The sequence below is a fragment of the Lepisosteus oculatus genome, chromosome 5 (assembly GCF_040954835.1).
Source record: "Lepisosteus oculatus isolate fLepOcu1 chromosome 5, fLepOcu1.hap2, whole genome shotgun sequence".
Lineage (NCBI taxonomy): Eukaryota > Metazoa > Chordata > Actinopteri > Semionotiformes > Lepisosteidae > Lepisosteus > Lepisosteus oculatus.
In genome coordinates, this window is record NC_090700.1 from 49,527,658 (window position 1) to 49,554,134 (window position 26,477).

The following is a 26,477-nucleotide window of genomic DNA, read 5'->3' on the forward strand; positions in this document are numbered from 1 at the left end:
CTAAGAGTTCACAAATGCACACTGATTGCTTTCTTCTAGTTAGCACACTGTTGTTACAGTAAACAAAATGTGATTCTAAATATAGACCCAGAGTTAACTGGTGATTACTAGAGAGGAATACAGTTCCAGAGATGGGGTTAAGATTTCTCTAATTACAGTTAAGTATTTTGTCACAAATACCCCTTCGATGCCGAATTGAGGAAGTGAGAATATGGGTGTGGTACACCAGATTTCACCCTGCCGTCTTCTCTTTTCTAATTTCAACCCAAAATTCCAGTAAAGACAGAATGATGCTGACACTAAAACCTGTGTCATGTCATTCTGGTGGTGATGTGTGTTCAGATTTAGATTTGCTTGTGATGGAGGGGGAGGTTGGGGTTTAAAAAACAAAATAGGAGCAAGGCTGTGAGAAGCACCTCGCTCAGTTCACAACTGCATGAGAGCTCTCAGAGGGCCACGCTACACAGGTGCCGGAGAGCCTGCAGAGCTTGGACACACTCCGACTCTCGCCTCATGCTCGCCACAAACACCACAGGCCTGCAGCCTGTGGGCTGCACATTCAAGGTGCCAGGAATAACACTGCCGACGTAGACCTCCATCTCCGCCTCTCAAACAAAGCAGAACACTTCCATTTTATCACAGTGACTCCTTTTCATCCTTTCAGTCTTGCTGATCACGCCTTACACAGAGTTAGCCGATCAATCTCCCGCGCCCTCTACACTCCCTGCCTCCTTTCTCCCTTCGTGTGGGCTCCTTCCCCGTCTCCCTCTGCTCTCGGCTCCGGCAGCATGTGCATCGCGTTGCAATACTTCGCCGTCCAAGGACTTCCTCTCTGTAAGCCACTTCCTGTGTCATTAAAGAACAGAGCTGAGTTTGAGAGCTCCTGAGCACAGTCCCGCTGCTGGGGGGGGGGGACTGCATTCTGCTGATCAGCTTCCAGGAGCTCCGAGGAACATGTGCGTCGTCTCGTGATGTGACCGTCATTCACGCACAACAGATCCCCTTTCTGTATCTCTGTATCAGTGAGAGACTGTCGGAATCACAGTAAAAATGAACATTAAACGAGGACGTTGTGGTGAAAAAGAGGAACTCCTTCACTAAGAGGCGAGATTAATTTCTCCCCAGGAGGTGTTATCTATTCTATTATTATCTATCTAAGAGCTGCACAGAGTCACTCCCTGCAGGGTCCACCACCCAGACTTGAGGTTTCATGAAGGCAAAGATTCCATTGGACAGCGGGAGTTTTAGGAGCTGGCTTGCTTGCCCATATAAGGAAGCAATATCGATGACTGGCCCTTAGTCTCCACCCCCTTCCAGCCACCGATAGGGTTTTGTTATTTGCTTTTTTGGGAACATGTGGTAAGGAAATGGTCTTGGCAACTAACACAAATCCAATTCCCACAGCACTGAAGTTCCAGACAGGATGCTGATAAGGGTGAAACATTAAAAAAAAACAAACAATAAAAAGGGGGTGTCCCAAAAACTCATGAACTCCGGCCATTCCAGTTCAGTGCAGTATTTCAGTCAGTAACACATAACAGAAGGAAGTCAGTTTGCCTCCTAATAATGGACAGCCTGACTTAGCCAATTACCCAAAAGGACACTTGAGACGAGCATAACTTTGACATCCATATGTTACCTCCTCTCACTTTGTCCAGTGTTCCAGATTGGCATTAACTCTGGAAGATGAGGGAGGAATCCAGAAAGCATAATACATTTTTCCCTAAAAAACTTTCCGATTAAAAAAAACCCAAACTCGTTCAGTTCCACAAGCTGTGCCGAGCTAAAATTTCCATTGCAGCATTTCAATCAAACTGAAAACGAAGGAAACCATATTCCAAATGCTTGGTGCAAGGTTCTGCGATTTAGTCACTCTGACCTCGGAACAGAAAATAAATTCAGACTCAACACATTGCCCAAATAAAAGACACCTATGTCTATGAATGGAAAGAACAGCTCACCACACGACTACAGATACACTGCCCACTTGGAAATGTTAGCGCTTCAGCATGAACTTGATGGCCCCCAATCCCTTTAGCTAACCCTTCCCTAACAGACTATCAACAGAAACACCCTTCCCAGTTCTGAAAACAGAATCTCTGCAATGACACCCTGAAACATAACTTTGAGCTTCAAACCAGCAGGAAACCTCTGAAATATACTACACATATGGCCGTCATCTTCACCTTTCACCAGAAAAAACCCTGCACATTAATTTCTGTCGACACTCAGGCTATCAGACGCCTCACACCCTGTCACAGAGGAGAGCTTGAGATTCAAAACAGCAAACCAGCACCCTCTATCTTTACAGCCAACTCCCCTATCACTGAAACCTGTTCGCTACTTGCAATTTTTTCAATGGCAACCATGACGTGATGCCATCTCCGTGGCAACTTGCGCACCCAAATCACCATGGCAACCAGACGAGTCTACACTCAGTCTGCCAATTCACCAGTTGCCGTGATGACAAGATTGGGATAATCATCAATACCATTGGTGCACAATTAAGGTGGTATTTACCTTTTTTCAGCGGGTATCTAAGTCCTGCATAGACAATACTCCTCGTTCAGTCATATGGTTTACCGTCGTATCTCTTGTTGTGTAATCCCTCGGCTTTGAATAACCTTTGTTTCGATCACGACTTTGGACTTCCCCACTGTTTGGCCTGCTTTCTCCATGCTTTGGCCCTGCCTGTTTGACCTCATCTTGGACTGAGCCCAGTGCTTTGGGCTCTGTCTGTAAATCAACTCTGCGACGGATTCCCCTTCAATAGGATCCTCTCAGTTTGACCCCTGCCTGCCTGACTACATCTCTGGATTGTGTCTGCCTTTTCAGTTTTACTTTTGCCTGCCTGCCCTTCCTGCTTTCAGCAGAGCCAGCTCTTGGATTCAATCTTCTGTCTCCTGACCGCAGCTTCTGTCGGGTCAGTGCAGCAGATCTCACACATCAGACTTGATCCTCCAACAGCCTGTCACTAACACATCCATCCATTTTCTCACCACTGTATGCAATACAGTGTCGCAGGAGAGCTGGAGTCTATTCTGGCAAGCACTAGGCTCATGGCAGGGTGCACCCTGGATTGGACACAAGTCCATTGCAGGTCACAAACAAACACACACACACCAGAATACCAATTAACAGATCTTTCTGTATTTGCTGTGTGGAAGGAATCCGGAGCACCTGGAGGAAACCCACTTGAGCACAGGAAGAAAATACAAACTCCACACAAGTCCAACCCTAGGAATTGAACCCAGAGCTGCAGCACTGCGCAGTAGCAACACGATGCCGCCCCACTTTCACTAATCTTGTCACATTAAATGTTTGTAACTGTGCTTCAACATTTTTGTAAAAATTGCTTTTCTAACTTTGAAACAAACAGTGCAATTTTGTTTTATACTGCAGGGTGTCAGAGAGAAACACCATAATCCTGTGGTATTGTTGGTTTTGCTGAAGAGTTTAGCTACATGCGCGTCTCAGGGATTAGTGTTGGTCTAATTAAGTTCAAGCCTCGCTGATTAGTCTCTGGTGACTGTCCTGCTATGCAACATTTCTGCTTCCCTGAGTTTGCTTTGATGGCTTATAAGTGCATTCTTGCTGTTTGTTAAAGCAGCCTGAAGTCTTGAACCCTAGGCACCACCAGCTTCTCAAACTAAGTTAATGACCAGGACTGTCAGAATGCACTCCTGAGAAATTCAATGGAGAACTAAGCGAGGAAGGAGGTTGCCAACTAGTGTCCTTTCAAACTGCACACAAAGCACTCATGAAGTTGGGCTCGGCAGAGCGGGTGGCTGGCCTTACGTGTGCCTTCTCCCTGCGGGCCTCCAGCAGCTTGTCGTAGTAGTGTTGTGCCACCGGAGGGTCCACATCCGACAGCTTGGCAGCTGGGTGCTGCAGAGCCGCCAGCGTCTTCTGTACGTCGCCTTCCTCCAGCGCCTCATTGATCTGCCCGATTGCCATGATCCCTGGTGTTAAGAGGGGCAGAAGGGAGTCAGAGTCGCATTCAGTCGTATCTTGTTCGCGCCACCTTCTCTTCTGCTCAACCGCATCCCGTCTGCCCTTTGATCAATTCGCTGCTGCGAGGAACTGATCATTGAGCTGTTCACAACCATCATGCCAAACAGTCTTCTCAAAGGGAGTTTTCTGAACTATTCAATGCTTAGCTGAGAATACCTCCCACTAGTTTAGACAACTGACCCCAATCTTTCCTTCACATGTGAGCCCTCCTCCAATAATTTTGTACACTAGTTTCCTGTCTCACATCAGTGTTTATGAAAGCCGCTCTCGGTCTTCCTGTTCAATGGGAGCCTTCTGCACAGTCTCTCTGTCCAGTAGTCGACTTACTTTCATGTTCCTCCTGGACAGCGGTGTTGACTTGGTCTATGCAGGCTTGGATGTCGTTCCAAGAGAGAAACTCATTGGTCTCAGCCCGTACCGCCATCTTCATCCGCATCAACTCATCGATGTACCTGAAAGTAGCATAGGGTTTAAACTTCCTGTGACTTCCACGCATTAAATTAACATGTGGTTGCTGCACGCTCCTTACTCTTAGGTCCACAATGCAGCAATTCCCCTTTAATACATCGCTGTACTGTGGTTTTAAACCTCACTAAGCCATTTTTCCTGCACCGCACAGATTTTTCTTTCCATGGATCACTCAACTTATACTATGACAACACTTAAGTCAGTCTAAGTGACTTCAGTGAACTGACCCCAAACTATTCTGCTTCAGGTCCTTTTGTCCACATTTTCTCTGCACATGGCCCCTTTGTGTCCAGCTCCTCCACTCCAAAAGCACCTTCGCCCAACCTTGCCCGGCCTCTAAGCAGTGCTCCGCTGCTCCTCACCTCTGGGCACACTCGTCTTCCACGTTGCTGAGCCCAGTCACGGGGCTCTCTAGCTGCCTCCACACTGCCGCCCTGTCACCTGCATCCAGACTGCGGTTAATCAGCACCACGGATGACAGCATCTCCACAGCCACCATCAGCTCCGGGTGTGTCAGGGAACCCTGCATGACCAATCACAGAGTCTCAGAACACTGGGCAGAATGCAGCATGCTAGCACCTGGTAAGGCTCATAGATCTCTGTATATATTACTTTCTGTCCAAGCCTTTATCTTCATCTGTGCTGTCTGAACCCTGTTTTAGTGAGTTCTCAGAGAGGCATTGCTTGCACTTTAAGGAAAACTTGGGTAATATATACTACCAAAATGGTACTTCATGTTTTATTTTAATATTTTATCAATGGAAATGAAGAGAATAGAAAGAAAAAAATCAATAAAATAAGGTAGAGACCCCCCATGCTTTTTGGATCACTGTGATGAGGTGGGGTGTAACTGAATATGTGAACTGTTAAAGGTAACGGCCACATGTAACTGGTAACGGCGAGTGCAGTGCCGACCCCCGACCTCTGAACTCTGCTGCTGCAGGGTGGCGAGCTCTCGCTGGTACAGGTCTGCAGCTGTGGGGTACACCTGGGGCAGCTGGGCATCAGGTTTCATCAGCTCTGAGACTGTGTCCTCCGCCACGCCGGCACGAATGGCAGTGTTGATCCGCTGTACAGCCACCAGCACTGGGGGAAGAAAAGGCAGAGGAGCCAATGCAGACACATAGACTCGCTCTACAGGATAGAGCATGCACTAGTGCCCTAACAATGCGCTTTATATCCAGAATCTTTCTTTGACTCCACTCTGCAACTCCAGGCAACAGGTTTCACAAAAGTTTTATGCAAATTTAAGATTTGTATAAACTGTTTAAATTAAAATGGGAAGAGATCCCACTTATAGGCCACAAAACGTCAGCTTCTTCACTGGTAGACTGGTAGACTGTTGGCCTTAGTTTGTAAAACCACATATTATAACACATTTAGCTACAACGTGTGTAGCATATCGCTCTGCAGCAAGCTGATCTTCAAAAATGAAGGACTGGACTTTGTCATATTAGTATGGATTAAAAGGCTTCCGCAGGGTGTTTGAGAATGGGCTTGTGAATGAGGGACGTCAAAGAAGGAAAGGGAATTACGTCTCTGGTAGCTGGCTGCATCCTCGTTTGCCAGGTCCACTCCGCTCTGCAACTCTTCCTTAGTAAGCAGCTCCCCCGGGTAGCTCTGGGAATGAGAGATTGATGTTATAAAATCACACGCGTGGGCCAAACCGGCCTGCTTTCACATCCGCCACTGGCCGAGCTGCTAACTCATGACGAGGGAGAGAAAGCCCGCGGGAGGCAGGGGGCTGATACCTGCTCTTTGTTCTTGCGATCGGAGTCGAGCTGCTTGAGGTACCACTCCTTGTTCTGGGGCTGCAGGCCGCGCAGGCCCAGGGCCTGGGAGCGGAGCGCGTCGTACAACCTGTCCTCGTCGCCGCTGAGGATGGCCTGCTCCGTTGAGCTCAGGGCATTGCCCACTGAGAGGGAGAGAGAAGTAAGTGTGTGGGGAGGAGACAGAGAACAGGGAAATAATAGAGGAAGAAGAATAAAGACAGCCAAGGACTCAAAATAGACAATAGCAGACCAGAAAAAGGAGTGGAGAGTGAAAACCGACTGTCAGAGTCAGTGAAAGTGAAAGTGAAAGCTATAGGTTGAGAGATTCACTGAGTCAAGGCCTTGTCCATAACATGCATTTATAGTATAGTTGCCAATTTAAAAATGTAAAATATATTTCCTTTCACTGTGCAGAGCACTTAAGAATTAACAATTGCTGTTTACAGATATTGTCAATGCAGTCTTTGTCTAGAAACTACACTGTGGTCTACAGTGTGATATAATTAGGTCATGTTGTAGGTTATGATATAAGTAGTACAGTTTTTCAAAACCCCTGATGATTGAACTACATTTTATACAGTATACTAAGAATTAGTACTACAGTGCAGAAGTGATGCAATAAGATGTTTTCAAATACTTCTATGTGGGGAAAACATGTATGGTGTCATGTAAATAAAGGGATTTCTGTATGTGAATGCGAGAGTCCTGTAGGGGGCTGGCATGCCAGGCTGGCAGGATTACTCACGGTTGACTTTTTTTATGTTGCCCTGTATCTCGGCCTGGGTGAGCAACTCCTCATACACATCTCGCTCCTCCTCTGAGTTCTCCCCTGCCATCTAGAACACAACAACAGTCAGGGCCGGAACTGGACAGATAATCCCACATTAACTCATATCGAGACTACCAATCACTTTATATCTGATGTCATGTATTGTGAGATTAATAAAATATGCAGATCACCAAAACAAGAAAATGACATCAACATAATCAAAACGTAACAATAAGAAAAACCTTATCCTTTAAAGCTGCTTTTTTATAGCATGTGTACTGATATCCTGTTGCGCAGACATGAGGAAGGTCAAGTCATTAGACTGATTAAAATATGTCATTAACAGGATTGATCAACAGGGTGTCTACCATGAAAGTCACAGGTTAGTAGCATGTGACCACCTACGGAAGCAATGCAAGCTGTGCATCTGCAACAGGTGCTTTGTACCAGATTACAAGTGTCTTACATAGCCTGGAGAAGCATGAGACTGTTCACTGATCTCTGAGCGCTAAATGCCACATATCATCCCAGTTCATCCCACAAATGCTCAACGGAGTTTGTATCTGGTGCATTTGGCATCCATAGCATAAGTGTCACATTCTCATCTTGCAAGAAAGCTGTTGCTACATGAGCAGCATGAAGATGTGTTGTCCTGCAGGATGAGCCTGCAGGAAGAGCAGAGGGTGAGGTCCCAGGACTTGATCACTGTAGTGCTGTGCAGTCAGGCTGCCATTCATCATTCTAAGTGGAGTTCTACAGCAACTACACACCCCAGCCCAGACCTTCACACGTGTATGTCCCCACTGATCTGTGCCACATGCGCTCAATGACAACCCTCAGGATGGTCTAGACAAAACCTTAATTCATCACCAAATAGGACTTGTTCCACTGCTAGAGAATTTACTTGAAGTGACTTAGTGCAGCCTCCAACATACACAACCAATGGCACTGTTCTCTTGAAAACGGGTGGAATGGATACTTTTGTTTTTTCTTTCATGATTTCTAATAGCCTAAACGTTCAACAGGTTAAATGACCTTATCATCCATGCTTAACCAACACGCTCACTAACAAGGCAATGTAATACTTATGCAGAAGTCAAAATTTACTTGAGTGCATAATGTTCAGTCATAAATGATCAAGTAACAAAAATGACACAAACTATGCCATTTGTTTTTGATCGAAACTTGTATTCTTCAGCCATGTGAAATTTATTTACTTCATAACATGGAATTTCTTTTGATTCTTGAATGTATTTAATACTTACAATAGCTGTTTTTCTTTTGCACGGCACTAATGGCTGTTTATGTAACATTTGCAAGGGCACTTTTTTGCAGTAAGGACTTTTGTGAAGTGCTTGCAAACTTAATTAGAATTCACTCATGTTTTTGAACGGAGATACCGTTTTCCCTAATTCAGTCTCAGTATGCACTTCCCAGAATTCAGCTATAACTCAGTACAGTCCTGTACTTGTACAGATGTATCTTATAATTTCAAAAGATAAAAAAAACATTTACAAAAGTAGAAGAATCTAAAAATAATCCTTTTTTATTACACAGAGATGTGATAGAATGCTCGAAGATGAAGAAAAAAGTCAACACTTGCTTCTTTCATCTATAGTTCTCTTATGATCTAGCTAGTCTACCGATGTAATAACGCCAACTAGGCAGCACTAGAATACAAAGCACAGAGTCAAGTGAGCAAAATGGTACCCGTTTTCTGGCACTGGCCACTTTCTCCTGCTTGGCCAGGTAGAGCCTGTCTTGGTAGTCCTGGGCAGAGCCCTCGTCTATGTTGACCAGCATGGCATTGGGGTTGCGCATTGCTGCCATAGTGCCCTCTGGTACGCCGTGGTCAATGGCATCATTGATGGCAATCACTGCAGCATGCACTAGAGGGTGAAAGATGGAGGCCACACGTGAATGTGAAATCTTCACTCAGAAAAGCGCTGCTATATAATGCTCGGGCTACAGATGTCTCCACTGTGATCATCAAGGGTTGATAGATAGAAAGCCCATAAGAAATTAAATACCGTAAACATTCCATATACATTGCAGTGAAATCATTACCGCTCTAACTTGATTTTTGCACTTTATCTCTTTCAGGTCAGGTCTTTGTGCCTTATGTGGACAGCTGTTTTAAACATAACAAATTTTAAAATTTTGTGCCTTTGTTTTTTTTTGCTGTTGTTGTAGATGGGTATATGGAAAGCATCTACTGTTTTTAAAGCATATTTGATAAGGAGGTACCTCTTCAGGCATAAAATGAACCATCTTCGTAACAGGTATTTAGGAACTGAAATTCCTCCCACCAAATCTCTGACCAGACCACCTCCCCTTTGCCCCATTCCCAGGAAATTGAACTCACAGGCAGCTTCATCCACTGACAGCTCATTGGCCAAGATCCCACCAATCTTACTGAAAGCAGGCATCTGAATCCCGTACTTCTCCAGCTCACTTTTCATATTGTTGATTTCCTCCTCTGCATGTTGGAGAGGGAACAGAGGAACATCAGACAGTAGACGAGATGTGTCTATCTGGCCCATCTAACCTATTTGATTTTTAGTAGCTACATAAGTGATCTGAGGACACTGTACAGCTATTTCTTGAAAGAAACAAAATGACTGGCTTAAACATCATGGAGGATGAGTAGCTTATTCCTATCTCCCACAATCCGAGAGAGACGGAGAGTTTGAAACTGAGTTTGGTACAAACCCCACAGGTACTACACTGTGGAAGCAGGACAAGCAGGCTGGCTCTTCAGGAATAAGTAGGACGTGTATTTGAACACACTGGAGCCAGGTTTGCATCCGCTGCCCTGGGCTGATGTGCTGAATCCCAACAAATTCACCAGCCCTTACTGCCAACTCCCCCTTCTAGACCTGCCCGACACAATCTCTACATTAGGAGGCTCTGTGGGAAACGGGCCACGGTCCCTGTGCAGCACATGCTCTTCCCTTTGGAACAGCATCATTTTAACAGCAGAAGCCATAAGGGAAGCACGCTGCTCTTGGTTGTGTTGACCCTCACCGTGGGGAGGATTCAGAAGTGGAAAATGCTTGTTTTCTGTACAGCTATGATAAACAACTCCCCAGCCCTGAGCTTGGCAGGCAGAGAGAGATGGAAGCACAAATAACAGGAAACACAAGCACAATCGCTAATGTGTTTCACATCATCGGCAGTGAGTCACCCCATCTCCTGCCTACCGTTGCCTTAACCCCTCACGTTGGGCATTGAGTCTCAGGACTATACCTCCCACTGCAAGCCAGGCTTCTCACAGGATGCTTCAATGTCACTTACCTGTGAAATCCACCTTGCCATAGAGATCTTGGATTTGAGGGGCCAAGCCCAGCTTGAACAGGTACAAACTGGAGGAACAGGAAGAGAGAGACAGGGTTTCCATTCAGTCCTGCAGTGAAATCTGCCTAAATGTTATTTAAAGTGGTAACACGATCAGGACACGGCAGGCATTTTCCACAGGAGGCCCTACCCATCTAACAGGTGTAGGTTTATGATAGAGGTCACGACGGGCTATACAAGAATAATATGCACATACAGTACTGGCATGCACATGGATACAGGAGTTCTGATTCCTTTAATTATGTTTTTAATGACATTTCCCCCCCCCCCCCAATGTATTGGCTGTAGGTGTTATTTTCCTATATAGTCTCTCTGCACTATTTAACATTTCGAGAACATACAGACACTCCCCTACCAGCTTTCCTGATCTCCCTTGCCTGGGCCTCCCCTTTTCCCTGCTCTGAAATGAGCTGCACTGTGGCCTCTCAGCTCTAAAGCCAGTTTGCCTCCTTTATTAATTTTCATTCAATACTGTAGTGATACCTACCTAAATGTTATTTAAGAGAATTTAATAAGTTCTAAATATATTAAGCAATATGCAATGGAATTTCCCTAACAATACACCCAGGAGTCAAGAAAAGACTATCAAATATGACAGTTCAGTACAGAACATGTGAGTGTGGTTTTAATTTTTAATCCAAGTAAATTTTAATACTCTCCCCACTACTTGAATCCTCTGAACTAAGGAGTCTGCTAGGAGATATCTCTAAAGAGATATCTCTGAGATGCCCCAACACTCAGTAAATACAGATGAACTGAAGACCACACTGAAGATACTAAATGTGGACGTTCACATAAATGAGGTGTCAATGCCAAATCTTATTTTAAAGAATAACTGGTGAAATTTAACTTAGTGACCAGCGATTTACATACTGGAAGGTAATGCAGATGCAGATAAAAAACACAATAAGTTTATTGTTTTAGGATTTAGATAACTTTCACTAAAGGAATCATGCCCTGATATTTGATCATGACTGCACCAAAGGAAATCTGATACAGCAAAATCAGAAATTAAAAAGATATTAATGTCACTTTATAATGTAGTAATGTGGTGTGCTCAACTAATACCCCTGGCAGTGTGTGAGAGATACGTCTAAATTAAACAAGGCTATCCATCAAGTGCCAATAGCAGAAAATAATAATACAAACTGAACAAAACGATGACACAAAAAGCCCTTGGCTATGGTGTTTGACTAGAACAAAGCTCAGTTGACTACGACAGCTACAAAATGAATGGAAGACGACATCCACTTCTTTCACTAGTTACCCAAGTGTAACTTCAGGGCTTTCCAATACTGCATTTTCTGTGTGACTCATGAATACTTCAAACACATCATCTGTGCTTGTCCCTGTGATCAGGTTTAGATTACAAGATGGCTGGAGCTGAGGTCAAAAAAGTGCCAAAGTTCCTATGTAATCTACCACAGGAAGTGACTGGCAGATTAGTGGCACCGACTGTTTGGAATGGCTGATGTAGATTCTTCTTGCAGCTCTCTTCAATACACAAGCTTCTGCCAGTCGGACACACATGTGGGTTTAACTTGTTTTCTCAACCTGGCTGGTAAGACTGCAAAACCCCTCGGGGAGAAGAAGAGGAATTTGCTCAGGGTGATGGGGGTTATCTGATAACACATGTTGATTTGGAAACACCAGAGGCTGTCCGCTTAGGACAGCAACCCACAACCGTTGCTCTCCAATGCCACTGGCCGACGGAAGCAAGTGGCAGCTGCCTTGTCCAATGAGTAAGCAGGAGCTGGAAGGTACCTGAGCGCGTGGATGCAGTAGATACAGCGGGGCATGTTCTTCCTGTCGTAGATGTCTGTTGTTTCTGGGTAGAAAATCTGAAAAGAAGCAGATAACCCACCCTCAGGTTCAGTGCTTTGGTGGTATTGTTAAAGAGACTCGTGTTTTTATAAACACGTCCCAGCACGTCAAAGACTAAGCACTCGGCTCTGCTGCAATCATAACATGCTAACCTGGTGCACAGAGGAAATTGCCTAATCTCTACAAGGGTAGGCGGTCTCTTACTACACACACTGGAGCACATTCACAGCTGCTCAAATCGAAAACGCTGTTAAACAGCCTTTTGGAAACCATGATTAAAGTGGTATGAGGCCCTGTCCTCTCCGTGTCCCTGAGCTCTGTATGCACGCCTCCAACCCCAGAGTCCACTCACCTTAGGCAGCCCAATCTCTGTCATAGCATTCAGCCACTGGATCACATTGTCTGTATGTCTGAAATGAAGCCCTGTGGCCTGCAAGAGAGATATAAATAGTTATCAAAATATTTCCCTAGAACTTTCAAGGAGCTCTAGCAGTACAAAGCTTTTGCTGAGACCAGTTGTAGGGCCGTGTGGTCCAGACTTCACCACAATGTGTGCTCTAGTTGAGCGTCTACGGATCATCACTCACGTCATGAGGTACAGGAGCTGTATGGCCAGTCTTAGAAGTGGCATTTATTAATTCAGCAGGAAGTTAATAAAACTAAAAAACCTGGTCAGGACAACAGATCTAGGCACCCTTGTCCAACCAGCCTTCCTGATGCAGAAAGACAAGTCGGCATTCTGCTCCACACCCCCAACCGCCACGCCCATCCTCTCACCCTGTAGCGCGTCTGCTCTCGGTCGTAGATCTTCTTGACGGAGACAACTCGGGGTGCAAAGAAGTTGCCCAGCTTGGCCAGGTACACCCCATTTCGCAGGCCCTCCTCCAGTTCGGTGGTGGGTGGCAGCTCCTCATCCAGGCAGGCCTCCATCCATCTGAAACGGAGAAAAAGAGAAATAAACCACAGGAACACAAGACAAAGGAGAGACCATTTGGAAATGGGAGGAAAAATGCGAGGAAGCAGTGTGGAAAAGGTGAGGGAAGGTGCTTCCAGAATACCTGGGGGCATGTTGGCCAGTGCTGCATCAGAGAGCACAACAGTGTAAAATGCTTCTCTGAAGGAAACAAGAGCCCCTACCCCTGACCTGGGGTTTTTAAATATCATCTCCACATGTCCTTTTCATGTTGTATAGAGTGGAAATACTTCTGCAAGATTCCACAGTACTGATTTGAACACACTTCTACTGTCTGATGAATCACCCCCAATTTCAAAATCTGAAACAAATGCAAAAACCTCAAAGTGACAGAATAGAATACCACTATCTGCACCATCACATATCAAGCACATGGGTGCACTTTCAACACGAGTGTGCAGAGCATTCCAAGAGCAAGTACTGTTCACTGCCACGCAGTTCCTTGCATTCCTGACATACCATCTAGGCATTGCTTTCTGACCAATCCATCACATTCCATCTGTATCTCTGTTCGTACCATTGCACATGAGGTATACCGTGTGGTCTTATGACATTCGCAAACAGCAGTCTGAGACAGAGCCATCTTGGAATTTTTCATTTTCAAAAGCATACACAGTTACTACAATTTTCCTACCCTTTTTTTTTTCTTTAACCAATTGGCCGGGAATTAACAGATACGCTGCCTATAATTACAATTATGCATCTGTAGACGTCTTCTCCAATCCAAAGCAGAAAGCTTTTTGACCGAACTGCAGCATTATCTGTCCAAATTGTTTCAGTTTTGTCTAGGGTTTCCTCTGCATTATCTGAAAGGTAAAAAACTTCATCTATAAAGGCTGGGCTTCATTCCATACGAGGTCAAGCATCTGGTAACACCTTGATGCACTCAGGGTCTGTGGCTGCAGGGCACATTCTTCAGTCTCCGTCCTTACAATGCGTGTTATATTAGGCCTCTGAGTTTGAACCGTATCCTCTTCCCTGGCTACTGTACAGCATTGCCACTTAAAAAAAACACAGCTGGGGTGAAGGGATCATTCACAGAAAACCAGGGACAAAAGAGCACACGCAGACACATCTGGGTGTGGCAGCTTGACATTGTGCATCGGCATAGAAAAACAGACCTCAGGCACCCACGTTCTGTGCAAATAGTGGATTGTTCCACTGGTTTCGAGAGCAATTCAACATCACTGCTAAAGATCTCTACCACATTGACACAGTTCTATTCTCAGTAACGTTCTAACAGAAAGGCTATAGGAAGGGACTTTAACACTACCGAGCAAAAGCAGAGGAACAAAAAAGATTTTAATAAGCAACCTTCCTTAATTTCCTTCGCATTGGAAGCAGTTTTGAGGAATGATTTGCATGCCTTTGCTCGCTCTCTTGCTAGGAAAAGCTCCAGTTTTCCTCTACGGGAAATGGAGAGTCCTGGAAAAGCCGGTTTGGGAGGGACCTGTCAGAGCCATGGATGAGCACAGCCATTCCCACACTGGCTGTCCGAGCTCTCAGCCTACACTGCACACTGATTGGGCCCTCTCCGCCTCACTGCATAGACAGAAGCTGTTTTCCCAGCCAGAGTTATCCACCCACCTATATTTAAATTCTCGAAATAAAGACACCTTGCTCCCCCAACCATGAAGCAAACCATAGTACAATAAGCTAATTGGCTTCCTTATATGAGACACTCCCCTAGTGTGAAATACAGCTCTGTAGGAGCCTGCTGAGAAACGTACCTGTCTAACTGCCTGTGTGCTGATCATAACATGCTTGACTTAGCTCAGGGTAGCTAGGGATTTACCAGCAGCACTGACACACCTGTTCTCTCACACCCAAAACAACCTTCTGCACAGTCACAATGATCTCAGAGGGATCTGAGAAAGCTGCCAGCCAAATACCACAGGTTCAATAAAATCACTGAAAGGATACTGGACAAAATGTCATCAATGGGCAACATTCATTTCTATACTGCAAGTAATAAGCAGCATCTCGTCTACAGCACCCTGCAGCTCCATAAGCAGCCCCGCGTCAGAGGGAGTGGGCAGACTTGACATTCCTCAAACTTCCTGCCATGGGAAGCTGGGTTTGCAGACGGCTCAGGGGTCCTCCAATAGGAAGACAGTGTTGATAGAGAACTGTCTCTCCAGGAAGAAATAAAGAGGCCTCTCTCCTCCTCCCAGACTTGAGGGCTTTCCTGAGTTCACACCAGCCCTGTGCACAGCCTTCTGTTCTCTGTGCACATGGCAGGAATCCCAGCATTCTTCTCTAGGAAGAACAGATGGTGACCCCTCTAGAGCCCTGGCTCCCGTTCACACTTCCGGCAAAATCCATCTTCAGCAATCCTCTGGGGTCCACAGACAGCAAGACCTGGTCTCCTCCTGTGCTCATCCAGGGGAAAGCATCAATTTCTCCTTGTGAAAAGAATGAACTGCTCACATCACGAAGAACAAAAAAAAAAATACAGATTTCCTCTATGATGTTACTTGTTCCTTTGACGCAGAATATTAGATCTTGAACCCAAAGAGATCTACTACTAGTTTGCACTGTGTGCATGGCTTCAAAATACTTTACATCAGGCTCATACGAAGTCACACCCATTGGGATGAATGGAAAATGAACGTCCAGAAAGGTATAAAGGAGAATTTATGAAGTATTAAGTAGTACTCTTTAGTCCACAGATAAATGGTTTGCACAATAGATTAGGGTAAAGGATCTGCCAGTTATTTCAAAACATGATGTTTGCAGAGTCCTGATTGAAGCCTTGTAAAGAGCCCAGTTATTCAATTAGATGCAGAGTCTGTTTTTAGGTCTAGAAGCACACCAACACAAAATCTTCCATTTCCCTTTAATAGAACAAAATGTAGTACAACAACAACAACAACAAAAAAAACACTTCCTTGAATGAACAGACAAAAATTAAACTGTCCCGGGTCAGGGATTTTCAGGAATGTGCAACAGAATTCCTAGATGTCGCCACATTTGTAGAGCCTGGAAAGTAACAACTTCTCTCTGGTAGCATCTGTCCTCCAGTCACTTCCTCTCTGGGGGAGATGGCTTCTTGCACAGCACTCTTTCATTCCGCGCAGTCTGTGTCAAGAGTCTGTGCCACTACAGCAGGCACCCAGACAAATACAGAGTGTACATTACTCACTCTTACATAGCTGGTGCTTGGCCATAAAAGCTGGGAATAGCCAAACCATTTGAGATGGGAGTCCCGACCTACAACAAGTTTCCCCATTCACTAGAGCTTCCCAAGGCCGACAGGCAAAGCCTGAGGTCAGCAGATTTGGTTACTGTGCTACCTGGAGGTAAATCACAGCATCACAGCATATACATCCTCTCTACTTTGCACACAGGAAATAATTGAGTGCTAAGCTAGAGCCTCATTACAAGTCCACTGGGTGGAAGGATCCTGTTCTCAGAAGGCATTCAGGCAGAAATGACTGAAAAAGACTATTGTGCAGTAGTCTCTGCGCAAATTAAACATCTGTTTCTATATTTTGTGTGCTAAGACGGAGTGTTTCCACTAATCCAATTACTGTGTTATGTCATGGTAGATGCTCAACTCATTCCCAGGTGTTCTATTGTTAAGTTTCCAAATATAAATTTATTGGTTATATGGTTTTCTACTATGGCATTCATTTGAAATGAACAAATTAAATAATGAATGCATAGAAGAGGTAGAAATGTTGCAGGTACTAGAAGCAATTAAATCTCAAGTATCTGATGGAATTCTACCAACTGTATTTAAGAAAAATGTGGCATGTTATTCATAGACTGTTAAAAAAAACTCAAGACAAAGACAAACCAGCTGAAAGGAAAACTGCTAAAATAACACCCGCAGATAAAAAAAGGCTTCAAAAAGGAACCAAGTATAGACCTGTAACTGTTGTACCAGTTACATTTACAGTTATAGAAATGATAACGAACTGGAGGATCATCTCTAAAGGCAATAAGATACAAAAGTACAGTCAACAAGAATTTAGAATAGGGAGGTCTTGCTTATTAGAATTCTCTGAACAAGCAGTAGCAGCCAAGGATATGGAAGACACAATTTGTTACATTTTGATTTGATAAGATTTCTTATAAAATATTTGGTTCTCACATTATAGATGTTAAGCATATGAATAACATGCATAATGTATTGCATAAGGCATGAAAAATGAACTAAATATTAATTTATATGCAAGATGAGAAATACTGAGATTGACACTACTCATGAAAGACACGAGATGACTGACATGTTTATTTTAAGTAAAGGGTGGGAAAGAAAGTTAGTACTGTACATATATTTAGATGTGTAGAATTTATAAAGCAAGGGGTTTCATGTAAACTGTACATAATGCAAGTCTTACTGATGCAATGTATAGTTCTGGTGACCACGTAACAGAAAAGATCTTGCAGCTCTCTAACAGATCAAGGGAAGTGTGACCAGATACATTCTTGGGATTAAAGGAATGTTCTGCTCCAACCACCTAAAACAACTAAATCCTTTTAATCTTTAACAGAATACCATGAGAGGACATGATTCAAAGCTACAAAAATCCTGAAAAGCTCTGACAATATCAACCTCATGGATGTCAGAATAAACAGAGAAAGACAAACAAGGGGACACAAATGAAAACTAACAAGAAGGATACTCAACACTGAGAGCAGGAGGCACTGTATTTATACAGAGTGCTGAGTTGGTCTAGAAAAAGCTTATACTGCCACACCGATGAGATTCTTTGGGTAACAATCAGGAGGAAGCCTTCTTATGGTCTCATGATCTCAACTGAGATTCTAACTGAACACACTAGAAAATGAGGTCTGTTGAAAATGTTCTTCGTTAGGCAAACCTGACTGTCCAGAGATGTCATGCTCAGTAATATAAAACTAGACATATAGACATAGAAACTGGACACAGGGCGCCCTGATTGTCCAAGAATGTGAGGCTCGGTTACCACAGTTTAGATAAAGAAACTGGACACAGGCAGAACTGGCGGAATCGTCTGCTCCTGCGAGCTCAAGGAATGAGAGCACTTCAATTACTCACCAACGAGACATGGATCACTGCACTTCACAGAACAAGGAGGTTTCCGAACTCCTGGTGTACTGTATGTGCCCTGTCATGGCAAACCCACTTAAGCACACTTTTAACAGCAGGTCTCCTGGGCTCCCACAGACTCTTCATCCATCAGAGGACCAGGGGGCCATGCTACACAGGCAGAGGGCAAAGCGAGGGTCAACCTGTACTGCCGCGCAGGCATGGAGTCCCATGTCAGGCAACCTCAACCCCCAAGGTCCCCAAGCACGGGATGCTCTGGAGGAAAGAAACCTTAGACAGGAACAGCACACATCTGGGAAATAAATCTGTCCTCAGTGAAAGGAATTCCAGATGTTGCTCAGGAGCTACACTCTTCTGCGGGGAATCCTACCACATTGTCTCAGGCCCGAGCAGGAGCTGGGTCTGTCGTGCGCCGATGTCAAATGTGGTTTGTAGTGTCCCTTCAAAAGGACACTGTTGACTTTCCCGACGAACCCAGACCTCTTGCCAACGGCCAAATGAAAAGCTCTGCTCATCCTGGGGGAACTGTAGGACAGGAAAGGGACGGAGCAGTGTAGAGGGCTGCCCGAACAGGAGTTTGGCTCAGCGCTGAGCCAGCTGCAGACAGCCTCTCCTCACACACAAATCAGCACAGATGGCATTCCCTCTGCGTGTTTGGCTTCTTCATCTTTGTATGCTGGTGTTTCTTTTTTTGGGGAGTCATTTTCCCCTACGCTTATTGATATTCATTCCTACTTTTTCTGAAATGACGGAGTTCTCCAGATAAATCCTATTGGGGAAGTACTTGAAAATGAAAAAGAGGCTAGAAATACTGCATGTTCTATAACATACTAAGCACCATAAGCACCAAAATATTTATGCATGTGATTGAAAAATATATATAAATTGTGTATTTTAACCAAACACCTTTAGCGTCATTTGAATTAACAGATTATTTATGATACAGTACATTCAAAAGACCAACCACTGCACTAGATTACCTTATTTATTACTATTCATTGATTATTAGAGCATTAATTAGACATGACTGATATATTATTTATCCTCTTAAATGTCATGTCCATTGAAAATCAATTAAGAAAAACACAAAGAAACCGATATGCCAAGAGAACAATCTCTTTGTGCCTCTGGTTTGTTAGAATCACACCATTGCTCATTATCCGAGATGTCAACAGCCAGCAAGTCCAGAGCCGGCATGTTGTTACGATTCAACACAATACAATACAACACAATACATCCTTGATATTACTTGTGGTCTCTCAGATCATGACCTAACATCTCACTAGGGGTTTTCTAGACACTGTAGAACTCCGCTTGTAATGATGGATGGCAACTTGACTGCAAGGTGCTACACTGATCAAGATCGTGTCCTTTCTGTGCACTCACCCAGACCTATAAACCATGTGGCAGTACTGCTGCAGTTGCCTAACTTCCCAGACTTGAGACTCACCGAACATTCGTAGAATGAGCTGGTATGAGGTGTGCCTCATGTTTATAAAGACTCTACGAGAGGAATGAGACAGAATCCCAGATGAAAGAACCTTCAACTTGATGTAAAGCAGAGATCCCACATACACAGCATGTATTGCTTCCAATGGTGGCCACATGCTACTAGCTTAAGAATTTTAGTCATCAGCCATTACTAATGTTAATCATCATCATAAGTTTAAGGATGTCATGTTTGTTCAATAAAGTGTTCTGCTAAAAGGTACACTGATGTTTTCTTGATAACTTTGCTTATAATTTGCTAATAAGAATTTTCTTTTCATGCTCCTTCACCTCCTATAGATACAGTTGAGTACACATAAGAAGTTAGCGTGAGTATTGTTAGGACTGTCACCATTAGCTTCAGTTTAACAAAACCAATACTGTGTTCTTTTTTAGGCCTGCAGCAGTTTTATGAGGTTCATGGCCATGAAAAAGTCTTCTGTTGTTCACTGCCTGGCCACTTAATGAAACAGTCTGGGCCTGTGTCTGTATATGTCACAGTTAACAGCAGGGCTCGAACTGTGGTTGCCTGGTAACACTTATTTCAGTGATAAACAGAAGCTGTTATTTCCTGATGAGTCAGTGTTAGTACTCTGACAGGTAAGCTACTGCCTCTTTGATCTGAAAATGCAGAAGCTAAACTGGGACCAGAAACAACATTTTGAACAGCACTAAACGGACATAATTTAAAGACGAAAATAATAACAGTTCTCTTACATCTAAACAAATGGACAACAATCTACACAGGAACAAGCAGAGTTCCCTAATCGCTGCACCGACGGACCAGGGCAACCTCCTGGGCTGTAGCAGCATATGTCACTCAAGAAGAAGTTCATTTTGTATAACTCAGTCCTAAATTCCATTGTATTACAGGTAAAGTAATTCAAGGAAATTACATCATATACTGTAGATTTACATAATTTCTGCAACTGGAGGAGCCTATTCTTAAAGAAAAAAAAATTCAAAGATTATTTACATCTACATAAACAATGGCTTCTGTGTGGCTAGGAAACTCAGTCTGCAAGGAGGGCCATTACAGAAGTATGAATGGTGCCTTTTAATGCACCCTGCCTGGTTTTCTTCAAATTGCCTGCTATGAGTACAGTACACAGCCTTCAGTCTTTACCAGCTCCATCTTTAACATGAGGGCCCATGGATCTAGTAAGAACTCTTTCTCTCTGCACACTTACTCAACATAGTGGCTCTGCATGTACAGTATGACGTTGACCAGCATAACACTTTCATGAAACATTTGAACGAAAAGTGAAACAATGCCCAATCCTAAAAATGTATTCCAATGACATCTCTTCTTCAGCAATTCCACTTTGAAACAAGAAGAACATATCTGAAGAAATGATATTCAGGCTAGCAGAGGCATACTGACTGCTAAAGTGAGAGCCAGATGATTTACAGTGTTAATTACATGGCGTTCTGCTTCTGTGGAGCCATTCAAACCCATCTCTGTTATTATTGACTGCCACTAAGTCCTCTGTTATCATCCAGTTCTGCTTGGCTTGTCGGTATAAAATTAACTGTGCTCTCGGATTGCTGTTTAGCATGTAGCTCTTGTTGACAGCTCAAATGGCATGAACGCACGCTAGCCAGTGACTTCTGAGGTTTCAAAGAGAAATTCGACAGCTTCCATTCTCAACACTCTCCAGGTGAACACACAGCCACTGGAGACCTCAGTCACCTCTTCCTGCCGAGTTAATTCTCTGCCACTGTATCCAGCTTCAAAGCTCCGTAAAGAGACACGCCTTCATCGAGATGATCAGAAGAGCCATTACACAACGCACAGGTTTTTTTAAACTTATCAATGTGTGACCTAGAAACTCCTTGGGCCTCACCATTTTGAAAGCCCAGTTTTGTGAAAGTCATTCTGCAATCCTGCCACTGGTAGCTGCAGAAGATTGTGCTGGTAAAGACCCTGTCACCTGGTGTGTGCTGATGTTCCTATTCCATCTGTGGAACACTTCAGCACAAAAAAAAAAGTTCAAACCCCCACCTTCTCTACTGCGTTTTTAAAGATGCTTCAGTACACGCAAACGGTACGTTTTCATTCCAGACATTCCGACTGATGAGCGCGGTGAGAAAGAGCTTTAAAAAAAAAAGTTAAGTCATTTTAGGAAATGAAATTTGTCCTCTACTGGATTAAGTGCAAAGCACCCCTTTAAAGGCGAGGCTGCCGTGAACTGCTGTGCACAATGTGCGAGACCATCTGCGAAGATACGGCAGAAAAAAACTGACTTGCCAGTGTAACAGCTGCTGTCACAGTTTCCTCTTCCGCTGTATGTCTGTAGGGTCCTGCCAGTGTCACCCTTCCAGGAACAGAGAATGCTTGACACTAAAGCTGTCAGTATGCCAGCATTCTGGTAAAGGAGAGCTCTTATTACTCTAACTGCTTTCCAGTACAGTGCTTACAGACCACACATCCTAAAATCTGGAGTCTATCAGAGCTGAGGATGAATGCTACTACAGCCTGTCATTAACATCTTCAATATAAACACACTTCAAATACACAAAACATTGGAGTATCTCGCATACACACTCGGCAGCCATAACTGAACACCTACTGCCCTCAAACACAAACAGCATTTGGCTGTGGGCTGAAGGGAACTCTGAGCTGGTGGCAGCAGGGGGAACTAGGGATATTTGGAGGTAGTGTTTTGTGAGGCTACTGCCAAGGGACTGACAAAAAAAAGTGAGGGGGGCAGTGTGGTTGAGGTAAGATCTGAAACAGGGGGCAGAAGGAGGTGAAGAGTGTGTGCTTAACGCTGAAGGACAAGCAGGTTAGATCTGAGGGACCGGGGGAGGGTGAGGGGGAGGGCGGCAGTGTGGTTTGAGGTCTGGGCTGAGGAACTTGGAGAGACCACCACTTGGCTGAATGAATAGTGGGGTGAAACCAAACTTCACAGTACGGTGCAGCCAGAGTATGGATCCGTTTCTCAGTGGGGAATGGAGCCCTAGCTGTGGCTGTTGACCACTTGCACAGACGTCCCCTTACATGGGGCAAGCGTGCAGTAACAATATCGAGGTGTAGCTCCTGTAGGATGGGTAGAAGAGGAACTTGCGTGCTATTCTGCTGAACAAGCTGAAACACATTCCCAAGCAGACAATTATCTGAGAGTTATGGACTCAAACACCATAATTGCTTCCAATCCCAACAGTTTAGATCAAGAGGTAACAAAGGAGTCATGTGAGACAAAGAGAAATCAAGCAGTGTTCGCTTTTATACGGGTTTGGGAGGCTCTAAAAACCATGTCATGGAGAAAGCTTGAGCTTAGAATTTCCTCTCCAGCTCACTGGTTTAGCACTGCATAAAAGCTGATCTAGAAAAATATATATGCATTTTTACTTATCTACCAGCATAGCAACTATGTATTGTGTAACTTTGTCAAAAAAACATGGGACTGTGTTTCTAGGGCCTGAGACAACAGTAGCAGCAATTAAAATCCACTACGTGGCAGAGAACTTGCAATATGAAAGAGAGGGAACTGAAGAGAGGAGCTATTCAAATGATTTTTTTGCCTTTCCTGAGACCATGAAACTCCAGTGCAAACAAGAAAGGAACAAAGATACCTGAGAGACTGTCAAAAATGGAAATCGTTCCTGATAATACAGTTGCCATATTTGCATTCCCAGTAAGAGCCGGGATATGCCGTCATGGTTAACAGAAACACTAAGTGAGAATTATCAGAGCTTACAGTAAAATGGCATGTGCTATTTTATATATCTGATTGTAATCTGTTCTACAATGAGCAAAATGCACTGCTAATTGGAATTTAAGTTCTACTGTGCATTATAAAATAATGAACCATCTACAATCAGAATGAAAATATCTAAAACATGCAGACTGAACTAAATACCATTACGACATGTCCCAAAATACTGCTGTCCACCAGGTCTCTTTAAGCTCTTGTTACATCTTCCTCAGCCAACTACCAGCAGGTAAGAGTTAAAATAGTCCCAACAAGAGTTAGTTACTGTATAGCAGTGTTTGGAAGATGTAAAAGAAAACCGGAAAGCTAGGCTGCTGCCCTGAAGGACTGGTAATGTTTCCCTGTATTGTAAAGTTCTGAGTTTATTCAAAAGCACAAAAGTATTTTTCAGGACAGTTGTTTTCTGCAGCTGGAAGGGGAACCTCAAGTGTTTTACCTTCACCACCACTCACGCTTTGTGGTTTGAGCCATAACACTGCTCTCCCTGTGCTCGACAGTTCATACTTTATTTCTCTAGAAAATCCTGAAATCCATTTTCTCATTGAGGGTCTGAGAATAGCCTAAGTGAGTGACCTTCCACTAAACCTGCTGAATCTGCAGATACCGACAGCACATTCTGTAATCCAGGACAGAAAGGAAAAAGAGCTTCAGTAGGTGCACAGCTGCATAGTGTCTCACTGCAGCTGCTCAGTGTCAGAACGAGAGGATCAAGGGAAAGCAGCTGTTTTAGGAGCAGAGGAGTACTGCACAGCATGACCCTGTAACAGCTCTTCTGCTGCACCTTCCTGACAACTGTGTTTTATCAGCACCTCGGCTGTAACCCCCACTACCTCCCACCATTTCTCTCTTATACACACACATGTATACCGGAACCCGTCTCCATGACGACTCTGAGATATTGAGATCTGCAGAGACTGACTCACTTCCTGTTGCATTCACTCTGTCCTCTTGCTTGTGTCTGGGCCATCAGAATGACAAGGATGAGTGTGCAGAAACCGCTCTATTGCTCATTAATACTTTAATTTAGAGCACTCCAACAGTCCAAGATGTACATTCCAACTTTACAGAGCAGCCATCACTATTGACACCTGCTTAACAAAAGCCCTGTCAAATAGACTGGTCCAATAGCCTTTATATACCTGATGCCAGAGGGTCTTGATCAGAGGTTTTTAAATGTTTTGTATGAGAAACAATATGATGTCATGACATCTAAGGCCAGCAATCTTCTCTCATCTTGTTTGACATGCAGAGGCAATTGAATTTGTCAAAAGCAAGACAACAGTTCTAGCTGTCCTCTGCGGGACTGGTGAGAGTGCAGGGCAAGGGAGTTATTAGCAGACTGTGATCTGAGCTGAGTTTACCGTCAGGGGTGAAGGTATGGCCATTACCACTCAATCGCCTCCATCCCAGCAGTCTCCCCCTTTCCACTGCCTATAAAAAAATCCCTTCCAGCAGTTCAAGCTCAGTTTAGACCACGAAACATACTTCTAGCAATCCCAGCATTAATTAATCCCACAAGGCCTCTCTCTGAGCACAACTGCAGGCAGGGGGCTGTTTCAAACACACGATAACTGACATACCCTCAAATTGGTTTCAGTGGCCAGGTAGTGGTTAGAGGTTTTTGACATTGCACAAAACAAAATGCAATATCCCTAAGGGACACATAAAAGTTTTATTCCACGCTGAAAAGGGTGAAAAGAAACACAACGTGGAGCCTTCTTCAGGTGCGTGCACTATCCCTACCCTCGGCTAAAAGCCTTTACACGTATGACTGCTGGTCAGTACCAGGCAGGCAATGACCACATCAGCTCTATTACACTCTGCCACCCACAGGCAGGTCCTCCACACTTTCCTCTTACACTGAACCTCGACAGGCCCTTGGAACAGCAGTTACCCAAGCAAAAGAAAGGGCATTGCTTCACAGCACACCATTAAGAAACAGCGACAGCTTGCACAACAGCGTTTCATATCACATCGGGGGAGAAGAAAAGGAAAATGAACCAAGCCAGTCCGAGGACTGGCGCAAATACAGAGAAGAATTCTGACACAAAATGCATGCCTTTCCCAGCAGGGAAACTTCAGTCAACATCCGGGTCCTCCCCAGCAGCCAGGCTGTGACAATGTGACAAACGATTAGTGACAAAATGGCAACAAGTCAGTCTTATAATGGTGAGGTTGCAAGTTACATCACCCTGTCTGTTAGCATGTCCCCTCCTGTGGGCTCAGCATTGACAGAACTAAAACACTACAGCTCGTGACACTGCAGTTTGTCTACAAACAGCTGCTCATAGACATAAACGCACAACAGGGGCAAGCAAAGCTAATAAGACACCCTTAACAACAGTCTTAAGCTATTTCAACACTGCCAGGCAGGCTGAGAATACGCAGCCTTTTCTCACACCAGCAATCTCTCACAAAAGAAACCAGAAGAAAAAAAATCTTCTCTTTAAAACATTGGAACCAATTTCATCTGCAGCACCTGTATTAACAACAAGCATTCATGCTTCAGACGTTAAATTCGCAAGCTTTGTGTAACCTAAGGCAAAATTAAGTTAAAGAAGATCAAAAAAGGAGACATGCAAACTATGTATTTGTGCTAAAAGCAGCATCATGGATTTCTGCACGAATAGTGTGTAAGAGTTCAAGAGAATCGTGGAGTTCATGTGAAGTCATAGTGCTACTACAGTTGGCTGCACTCAGATCTCAAAGTACAAAAGCAAAATGAGGAAGTCCTGCAAATAAAGGCAGACACACTATGAGACAATGGTGGTGTTCTTCAGAAACAAACTCTCTGGCCATTCCCCAGATATTCCGTATCTCTTCTGGTGTCGGCTTCATGTGTTCCTCCAAGACTGGAAGTGGATTAATTTCACTGGCTGCAAGAACTAAGATTTAAGACCTGGATGGTCAGATGGTACGTCTCCAAAGTCCATATATCATCCATCACATTTTTCTTATAAAAAAATCTTATTTTTTCTAATAGAAGGACTAACGCAAATTAACAAAAGCATTTTTGGAGGCGCCCACTTGGGCTGTTTTTAGCGTGCGCCCC

General features: G+C 44.1%; 1 protein-coding gene across 1 annotated transcript in view; it reads right to left on the reverse strand.

Moving 5' to 3' along the window:
- Nucleotides 1-26,477, reverse strand: part of iqgap1 (IQ motif containing GTPase activating protein 1) — a 45,889-nt gene that overhangs the window by 15,817 nt on the left and 3,595 nt on the right. The window contains exons 3-15 of the mRNA XM_006628772.3: nucleotides 12,982-13,138; nucleotides 12,557-12,634; nucleotides 12,145-12,221; nucleotides 10,321-10,388; nucleotides 9,389-9,502; nucleotides 8,734-8,912; nucleotides 7,000-7,090; nucleotides 6,234-6,397; nucleotides 6,018-6,102; nucleotides 5,405-5,568; nucleotides 4,845-5,005; nucleotides 4,342-4,466; nucleotides 3,799-3,962 (exon numbers count right to left, since the gene is read on the reverse strand). Of these exons, the coding sequence (XP_006628835.1) occupies nucleotides 3,799-3,962; nucleotides 4,342-4,466; nucleotides 4,845-5,005; nucleotides 5,405-5,568; nucleotides 6,018-6,102; nucleotides 6,234-6,397; nucleotides 7,000-7,090; nucleotides 8,734-8,912; nucleotides 9,389-9,502; nucleotides 10,321-10,388; nucleotides 12,145-12,221; nucleotides 12,557-12,634; nucleotides 12,982-13,138 (1,627 nt within the window). The remainder of the gene's footprint in view (nucleotides 1-3,798; nucleotides 3,963-4,341; nucleotides 4,467-4,844; nucleotides 5,006-5,404; nucleotides 5,569-6,017; nucleotides 6,103-6,233; nucleotides 6,398-6,999; nucleotides 7,091-8,733; nucleotides 8,913-9,388; nucleotides 9,503-10,320; nucleotides 10,389-12,144; nucleotides 12,222-12,556; nucleotides 12,635-12,981; nucleotides 13,139-26,477) is intronic.